This window comes from Gossypium hirsutum, chromosome A08 (genome assembly GCF_007990345.1).
Source record: "Gossypium hirsutum isolate 1008001.06 chromosome A08, Gossypium_hirsutum_v2.1, whole genome shotgun sequence".
NCBI lineage: Eukaryota > Viridiplantae > Streptophyta > Magnoliopsida > Malvales > Malvaceae > Gossypium > Gossypium hirsutum.
This window is the reverse complement of record NC_053431.1, coordinates 122,032,877-122,042,554: the sequence shown is the minus strand read 5'-3', so window position 1 is coordinate 122,042,554 and position 9,678 is coordinate 122,032,877. Positions and strand designations below refer to the sequence as shown.

At 36.2% G+C, this 9,678-nt stretch overlaps 1 protein-coding gene across 1 annotated transcript; it reads right to left on the bottom strand.

Moving 5' to 3' along the window:
• On the bottom strand, positions 1-8,066 carry LOC107893893 (lon protease homolog 1, mitochondrial). Its single transcript, XM_041075098.1, has 21 exons — positions 7,582-8,066; positions 7,057-7,122; positions 6,381-6,566; positions 6,157-6,222; positions 5,978-6,019; position 5,921; positions 5,728-5,849; positions 5,280-5,378; positions 4,983-5,048; positions 4,809-4,895; positions 4,590-4,629; positions 4,075-4,246; positions 3,650-3,774; positions 2,665-2,795; positions 2,470-2,574; positions 2,203-2,316; positions 1,915-2,082; positions 1,703-1,804; positions 1,297-1,512; positions 579-1,097; positions 1-375 (listed from the first exon to the last, which is right to left on the bottom strand). Exons 1-21 carry the CDS (start codon positions 7,897-7,899, stop codon positions 196-198), a joined length of 2,925 nt encoding a protein of 974 aa, XP_040931032.1. The 5' UTR covers positions 7,900-8,066; the 3' UTR covers positions 1-195.
• Positions 8,067-9,678: the final 1,612 nt, after the last annotated feature.

Genomic DNA, 9,678 nt, shown 5'->3' with positions numbered 1-9,678 from the left:
TGGAAACTGGAATGTTTTGCCACTTCATTTCTCATTTCTGAATATCTGATCACAAATTTGTGCTCTACTCTGTAATTTCTTGATTTAAAATGCTGGTGTACCACAATACAAAATTGGGTTTTGGTTCCCAAATCAATTACAAGGAATATTCAGGCAGAAACCCAGGAAAACGGTGTTATTTAAAACCATAAGAAACTAATTTCCTGTGTTATTATCAAATGCTAAATTGAATATCTGACTGTAGTCATCTACAAAGTGCACATCAAGACCTTCTCTTACATTTGGTGCAAGCTCATCATAATCACGTTTGTTAGCAGACGGGAATATGATGGTCTTCACTTCGCTCCTCCTTGCTGCTATTGTTTTCTCCTTCACCTGATGATTTCGAAATTCACTTTTGTAAATTTAAAGACGAATATGAAGGAGAAAAGACCAAGTATATTTATGTAGAGATAATCATAAAACTCTATTTCAGTTAGAGACCTGATAAGTAGTTAACCATTAATGTAGAGAATGAATGGACTTTAATATGGTAATAAAAGATTATATAACCTGAAAAAAGGTTTGTTTAAGCTTACCCCTCCAATCGGAAGAATCTTCCCAGTCAGAGTCACTTCCCCAGTCATTGCTAGATCCTTCCTAACAGGCATCTTCATGGCAAGGGATAGCAAGGAAGTGATCATGGTGCAACCAGCACTTGGCCCATCTTTTGGGGTGGCCCCAGCAGGAACATGGAGATGGAGCTTGGTATTGGCAAAGAAGGGGTTAGCAGGTTCTTTCTCCAGCAAAATGGTTCTGGCAAGTGTGTGAGCAATTTGCGCACTTTCTTTCATAACATCTCCAAGTTGACCAGTGACATGAAGGGCACCTTTCCCTTCTCCTTGCTCAACTTCAGTAGTTTCAATGTACAAGGTGGAACCACCCATGGCAGTCCAAGCTAGACCCATCACAACTCCAACAGGAGTCTGATCATAGATGCGCTCCGCATGGAAAACTGGTTTCCCAACAAAATCGGCAAGATTTGAGGCATCAACCGACACTTTCTCAACTGCCTTACTTGTTTCAGTTTCCTTAAGTTTCTCAGTTTCTGTAGCATCCTGCAGGAAAAGATTTTTGAATGACCAATTAGAGCAATAAGCAATACGATCACATTCTCTCAAACTAAAGCAAGAAGGGCATCATATCCTAACAATTAGCACAAACTATTGAAGGTGCCATAATTGTTTTTTGCTACAAATGTTGGAAGCTTTCTCAATTCCCAAACCTTTTTTATCATGTGGATGACTTTAAAAATACCTTTGGATCCTTAGGCTGGTCACTTGTCTGAACTGAGGATTCAGATTTAAGCTCATGACTGCTATTCCCTACTGATTCAACTTCAGCAGCAGTCTCATTTGCAGCTGCATGCTGATCAGTTTCATCAACTTCTGCTTTGGCTTCAGCAGATTGGACTACCTCTCCACTAATGACAGATTCATTGGATGATCCTTCTCTCACAAGTCGAAGAGCAATCTGCCATACACCAACATAGTTTTTAATCCAGGTCCTAGATTCCATACAATTCATATGATAGACTACAGAGGGAGTGTGTGTAATGTGCATGTGAACCCATGTGACAGTTTAATGTAATGCTTTATGATTGAAATCAAGTAACCATTGCAAAATGTGTTTTATCATCATAAGATGGGCAGTTGAGCAAAACCTTACGATAGATCTTCTCTATGTGCTTTTGAAGGTTCCTAACTCCTGCTTCTCGGCAGTAATTTTCTATTAAGCCAAGAAGAGCTGCATCAGTTACCTCAACCTGGAAGAAACAGTTTGAAGAGAAGTCAAAACACTCTCCTTTTTTCATTTTACAAAATATATCCATCAGAAACAGAACTATCATCATGGTAAAACTGATAACAAAAGGACCTGTTCAGGTTTGACACCGCATGTTTCTTGTGCAGTTTTCTCAAGATAATCTCTAGCAATGTGCATTTTCTCATCAGCGATGTAACCAGCAATAGCAATGACCTCCATTCTGTCCAAGAGAGGGTTTGGTATGTTGTCCACAACATTCGCAGTACAAACAAACAAAACCTGCAACCAAATGCTCATGATGTGTGAGGCATCAAGTTTCCCTCATAAATATTACACAACAACTTGAAATTTATCAAAAGGCGAAGTAAGCCAAAATAGATCCTCTAAATCAACCATCACCTTTGATAGGTCAATTGGCACATCAAGATAGTGATCCAAAAAGTTAGCATTTTGCTCAGGATCAAGGAGTTCAAGCAAAGCACTTGCTGGATCGCCAGCATGTCCCCTCCCCAGCTGCCATTATGTTAGAATTCAAATGGTCAACCATTATCAAATTCAAGAAGACTGAAGGGTAGAAAGCCCATATCCAAGGAATTGCACGAGTGAATCATTAACCCAAAAACAAAATACAAATTCAAAGTTTTCAAGCATTAGCTATTAAGATACCTTGTCTATCTCATCAATTAGAACAAGAGGGTTTGCTGTCCCCACATTTTTCAGGCACTGCACCATCTTTCCTGGCATAGCACCAATATAGGTTCGACGATGCCCCTGGATATAAATTAGGATACAACAGAAGGGATCAATAGAATGATGTTTGAGATGTTTACATTCTTAATCAGAGCACAGAAAGGTAACAACCTTGATTTCAGCAACATCAGACAGTCCTCCAACAGAGAACCGGAAGAACTTACGGTTCAAAGCACGGGCAATGGAACGACCAATACTAGTTTTGCCCACTCCAGGTGGGCCAGAGAGACAGATAATTTTACCTGCACCAACAAAAGATCATGAATCAGTCTATGCTGTTATGTTGAAATTAAAAATAGACAGCCAATTTATACAGCCTCAACCTTCACACATCAATGATGATTGGACTCGACAAGATTAATTTAATAAAACCATGTTAGGAGACTACACAACGTCAAAATCAAACTCATAGGAGATGGCTATATCAATGCTATTCCTTACAATAACATATTTATATTAAAGGAAAGAATAAAAAAGGTTTGGTTTCTTGAGACTTTGATTCATCAAACAGAAGCCAAAAACCATGTCAATTCTACAGGCAGAAGTATAAATAGAAGTTACTTAACAGAAAATTGTGAGACATTTGAGCAACCATACACAAACAATTAGTTTACTATGTCATGCATTATTTTATATATCAGAGCAGCCAAATATATTTATTACAGCAATTAGTTTGAAATTTCCTCTCACTGCTCTGTTGTTTAGAATATTCAGGTACAAAGTGGAGATTGATCAATGCTATTTCACTACAAAGGAATACAAGCAGAAAAGGTCAATTGTGCCTAATTTTCTTTAAAGAAAAACTTTTAAACGAATATGGCTCATCCTAAAGGCCTCGTAAGTTGTCTTTATTTAATTCTTGCCAGGACATTTTTTCCCCCTCTCGTTTATGTTCAAGCTCTCCCAGTGAACTTCACATGAACAAGACTGCACTTCCTCAAGCAATTTTAGCTATTATGACTGTAATCAAAGGAGAATAAATTAATAGTTTCAATGATACAGTATTGCAGATGACTACCAGATGAAACCCACTGAGACAGAAAAACATCGAACATCCATTAACAGCATTTTCTATATTGAAAAGAACTAGACTGACCTTGTGAAGTTCCTCTGAGTTTTCCAACAGCTATAAATTCCAATATTCTTTCCTTAACATCAGTTAATCCATAATGATCTTCATCAAGAATTGTTTGTGCCCGAATAACATCAAAATTTTCATCACTGCATAGAGAAATGAACATTGGAGTTAAGCAAACAGATGGAATTCTTTAAGCCTGCTGAGTTGACCTTTTCTATTTTGCTCCCACTTTCATGCATAACCATTAAAGGTTATACATTAATGTATGGAACTACTTGTGCCAGGGTGAACAAAACCTGCTATCGGATCATGATATCACAATCACTTGTATTTGAAAATCAGGACCCATTTAACATATATATTATATGCTTTCATTGCTGAACCATACAGAGACTCGCATAATCCAAATCTTAATAAGTGTTCCTTTTCAGAAGTAACCGAACCTGTAATTTCCCCAAGGGAGTACTGTTAACCAATCCAGATAGTTCCGAGTTACGTTAAATTCACTCGAACTGGCCTCCAACAGCTGCAGCTTTGTTAGCTCCTCTTCTATAACTTGCAACACATGAGGTGGGCATTTTTCTCTATTTGGTTCAAGTCTTTCCTTGAACTTTGCTGCAATGAAAGAAAGTAACCATATATCAAAGGACACATAAATGATTCAAAAATAAAAAACTAAAAATTCTATAGTTTCAAAAGTACAGAACTTTTGGACTTCCAAATAACCCCGAATGACAAACTGATTTTAACAGGCAATTCAAAAACAGATTTATGGACCTCGTTTTTTAGAAGAGTTTGCTTGCAAATTCACTAATTTCAACAACAAACTGGTTCAAAAGAAGCATCCATGATTGCAAATCATCATTTATAAAAGAAAGAGAGGAGAATAAAAGAGGAAAAGCAGGTGGCTAAATAGCATCTTCCTTTTCTGCAAAATATATCATGAAACAGAACTAACCTGAAAGGGCGGTTTTGTCATCCGTTTCCAAACCAAGTTCCTGCACCAGAACAAATGAATTTAATTCTAATTTCTAAGAGACGTTGGAATTGAGAATATAGACTTGAATGCACAGAAAGTTTAAACACACACACATTTGACCATAATTTATAAAGATAATTTGGTAAAAGCATAACCGCCAAAGAAATACATAAAGAACATTTCAGAAGAATCAAATACCTTCTTTATTGCCTTAAGCTGCTCATTCAACAAGTATCGGCGTTGTTCACCACTAATCTTTTCCTCAATTGCTTTTGCAATTGATTCCTAAAAATAACCTCCAAATGGTTTAGAAGCACTCCAAATCAAATGACAACAAAAATGCTTGGTCAATATAGAGCTTCTATGAAGTACCTGAATCTTGCTTATTTCCATTTCCTTTTTTACTAATTCCAGCGTAAGTTGTAAACGCTTATGCACCTATTAACAGTATAGCACAGTTTAAAGAGATGAGGAAGATAACTACTCCAGTCTCTGAATGTATAGAAACAAACAAATAGGTTACAAATTCCATAAGGTGAAGACAGCAGGGCAACATAGTTCACATGGTAGAAGCATGTGAACTGTATCCTCAAAGACAGAACAAACAAAACCAGAACTGGCCCTCAAATATTAGTGACCAACAATAACATATACATCCAAGCAACTTACATCCAACTCTTCAAGAACTTGTTGGCATTGCAATTTGTTTGCACCAGATATTGCAGCTCCAAAATCTGCCAATCTTGGAAAATTGAAATCACCTATATGCTGCATACATTGAGAAAGAAGACAAAAAACAGAAAAATAAAGACGTCACAGGTAGCTCATGAAAGCTAACTGATCAGAACAACTAGTACATTTTGAAATAAATATGCACATATAACCATTTCTATCACAAGCAATTGGCATGATATAAGACTAACTCGTTGTAACAATAAACTTAATCACAGAATGTTTGCTTAAGTATCTTGGCAAATATAAGATGATCATATAATGTGAATAGCAAAGGAGGATCTACCTACTTTGAGGGAATAATTTAGGCAAAGTACAAGTACAAAGAGAAGTTAGGAGCTCTAGAAATGAAGAGAAGATAAAAATTTTGGAAGAAAGAACACACCTGACTATACGTTTGAACATGATCCCTCCAAAGTGAACTAGTTTTCAAAACATCTCTTAGGGTTGATATAACCTCAAATGATGTTGCCTTTATGACATCATCATCCTTGTTATAAGGTTTTCCTGGATCATAAAGACAACTAGGTGAACTGATACATCAATAAACTATTGATTGCATTCTAGGAACCATCAACTCTATGTTTCAAACTTGAGCATAGAACTGTGGAAATGATAACATATAGAAAATGTACCTTGAGATGATCAACTTTGACTGTAAGGGGATCTTCACTGACCTGTTCAGAAATCATATTGTTAAGTTCAGAATGTTTTGCATTTAACAAAGATTCCACTTATGTAGGAAATAGATAATTTTAAACAAACATCAAATTTTGGAAGGTGAAAAGATGAATAGAGGATTGTTCCCACACACCATTTCTGTAATTCGAAGCCGCCTGTGACCAATAAGGATAACCTGGTCTCCTTGGATGCTTGAGATCTGAAAAGATTACATTATAAATATATGCATCAAGGGACATGTTTTGTGGTTGTATACATCTCTAAATGGCATTAAATTTATAGCACTTAACACCAAACAAGATATAGAAGGACCTTATTTTACTTAAAAGAATAGCAAAAAAAAAAAAAATTACATACCTGGGCAAGGGTGCCAACTTCATGGAGTCGATTAAACAACTCCTTTCCCTTAATATCATATACACTTTTCTCTGTTTCAGAACTAGTGCTAGACTCAGTCCCTGGTTCATCTTTAAGAAGGAAAGCACCAGCATATGGAGCTTGCCTCTTTCGGCTTTCTTGCAAAGCTGCTAACAGCTTAGGATCCTGCACAAGAAAGCATCATGCTAAGCAAATCCATTGAATGCAACTCCTAGCTAATGGTGCAAGCTACAAACTCAACAGGATATTATCACCAAAGTTAAGTAGAAGAATACAGAGCACCAAGTGGAGATTTCCTGAGTTATAAAACAACAATTTTGCTCTAAAAAATCTAATATATGAAACACTCCACTTCAAGGTTCATCCTCTTAACTCCACAATGCCATAGATACATGTTGATCACGATAAGATCTACAATAAAATTCATAAGAAATGATCCAACTAGAGTTTGAATTTGATTAATATCATTGAACACTTTATACGAGCATATAACCGATTTATGTTGTATGTTTGCAAGCTATAAACTGTAATACCATAAGAGAACATAGAGTTCAACAATGTAGCTCATACTACATACTTCATAAATTATCACTGCCCTAAGGAAAAAACGTATGGGAAAATTTCATAGTCCATGTAAGTGGACAGCATGTCATACCTTGACATAAATAGGCATATAGAATCCAGGGAAAAGGGGTCTATGAGGTAAAGGTAACGCCAAAACCTGCAACAAATAACATAAACAATTCAATAAACAAACGTGGTAAAGAACAAATACCGAGCTTTGTTTGGAAATGCAGTTCATAATTTCAAGACATACCCTTGAAGTAAAAAACTTTACAATTTGTTTGACTATGTTCAAGGGAGAATAAAGCAGTACAAAACATGGATTTCTAAATTCACTAATTTCCACTCATTTCATCAAATCCGATCAATGTCACAATACTAAACTTTTTTTTATTCAAGTCCAACAAAAATTGACACCATAAATGTTATGAAAAGAGCCCATTTTACCTGAACAGTAGCCTGGAAGAGCAAAAACCAATGAACATTCAGAAAAATTCATAATTTTTAACAGCAACAAATTTTAGAAGAGGTTTTAGGGAAAAAAAAACTTTTTTCTTGAAACTGTGCTACTAAACAAACTCCGACCGAAAAAAGATTCATAATTTCCGAAACCAACCGTCAAATAATCTTCTGGCTTGGGGTAAGTAGACACAATCGCGGACGACGCTTTCGAGTCAGACCCGGACTGTGACTCAGCTCCCTTTTCGTCGACCTCGACCGCCGGTTGGGACCCAGAACCCGACCCAGACCCATTGCTGGAATCAGAACAGAAGCAAGCCCTGAAGAACGAATTCTTAGGGCTCCTCTGAGTCAACCCGGTAAGTCGACCCAATGCATAGAACACAGAATTGGGCTCCTGCTTGATTCGGAGGCTCGGTGTCGGTGTTGTGAGGCAGTGGACACGAGAAGAAGTGGAAGACAGGAGTTTCAGCATTGGAAGGGATTTAGAAGCAGTCGAGGGGTAGAAAAGGAATCTTATGAGGAAGCGGTTGGTTAAAATGGCAGCAAGAGAGAGTCCATTGGAGGAGAAGATTCAAGCGGAAAATGGGGGTTATTAGGCAGTATGGAGGTGGAGTTAAAACCCTTCATAAACCCTTGGATTTTGTTGACTTTACCCTTTTGCCCTTTTCTTTGGGACCAAGTACCAATATGTCTAGACTCCTAGAAAGTACTACTGGGCTTAAGGATGAGAAAAGAAAAGTAATGAAAAATTATACAATAAATAAATAAATAAAACACAATAAATTATAAAGTGAAAACAAAAAGCGGTAACTCATTTCATTTATAGTTACATGAAGCAACTCTTGTTCTACATCTACCATGATAGTCTAAACATGAGGTATCAATTCAAAATTTTTTTATTGTACTGATTCTAATTTTTCATAGAAACTATAGAAGACATAAAATAAACACTCAAGCACTACTAGAAATTGAGTCGAGAATGTTTCACTCTGCACGAGAGAGAACAAAAATCTCAAATAACATCTTACTGTTACTTTAAGCCCTATCTGTTGCATGCCGTACCCATCCTTGTACATGGGAAATTTAGACTCGGCAACATTTTCCCTTGAAACAAGCATATCCTCATGGAACTCATTATCGAAGCAACACTGGAAGAGCCTTAATAATCATCTCCAAAAAGATTACCCTGTCATACTTTTGCAACAACTGCTTAATTCTAAGGATAACCTAGACCTCACTCTAAGATATTTTAAAGAAACCATTTTTTTTCTTTCCTTTTCTTAGGTTGCTAACTTGATTGTTACAGTAAAAGTACCATGAGAACTTTGTACCGAGAGTCAGATTGTATTTACTCTTTCTACTAACAATAGGTGAATCAATCATTATATATTAGATTAAAGAACAAATTAATTTTTTCTGTTAAAAAATTATCCATCTGTACTATTAAAAACTAATTTAGCTAATGAAATAACTAGATAGTAACATGTGACATGCCACGTATACTTTATGTTAACATACAACAACCAATTTTTAATAATAAAAATGGATGAAACTTTTAACATAATGAATAGTTTGCTTTTTAATCAACATATAAGAACTAATTTAGTTATTTTTAATAAATGGAACAAAATACAATCCGACTTTTTATATAAGGTCTCAATGGTTACTTTATATATTTTTATTGATATCTTATAGTTACCTTATATGGTAAGAGAGTAAAGATTTCAACCTCTCCCATTTATTGGAACTTGGTTATAATCTGTTTGATGATGTTATAAGTAAGGGCATTGATCCCACTGTTATAACCTAGACAACTGTTTAATTTCTGATTAAGAAAGGTAAGAAGGCCGGGGATTATGTTGTGACATGCAATGTCTTGGTAAAGAGATTATGTAAGAAAGGCAAACTAGGAGACTGCAAATGGACTTATTAATGAGATGTTAGAGAAGGGTTTGATCCCTCGGAATTCTTTTATTGCCAATGGCGACCACAATGAGATTTAAGGGTTGCTTTTATGGGCTTAACGGGCAAAACACAGGCCCAAATACAAGGAAAAAGGAATCTGTCCATGGGTCAGGTACATAAAAGGGTTTATTGGCATTGCATGTAATGTACAAGAAAGAAATGAGATGGGAAAGTTAAAGCAAAATCTGAAGAAAAAAATTTGAGAGAAGAGGTGAAGCAGTAGCCTAAATAAAGGGGGCAATTTATGGAGTAGAGGCCCATGACCAGAGAGCCCACTCTTTATTTG

Bases quoted from the DNA above. Each gene is read 5' to 3' on its own strand.
- LOC107893893 (XM_041075098.1), bottom strand. From the start codon at position 7,899: ATGCTGAAACTCCTGTCTTCCACTTCTTCTCGTGTCCACTGCCTCACA. The intron at 1,098-1,296 runs GTATTTTTAAAG...CTTTTCCTGCAG, and splicing joins ACCAGCCTAAGGATCCAAAG to GATGCTACAGAAACTGAGAA. The intron at 376-578 runs GTAAGCTTAAAC...CGAAATCATCAG, and splicing joins AGATTCTTCCGATTGGAGGG to GTGAAGGAGAAAACAATAGC.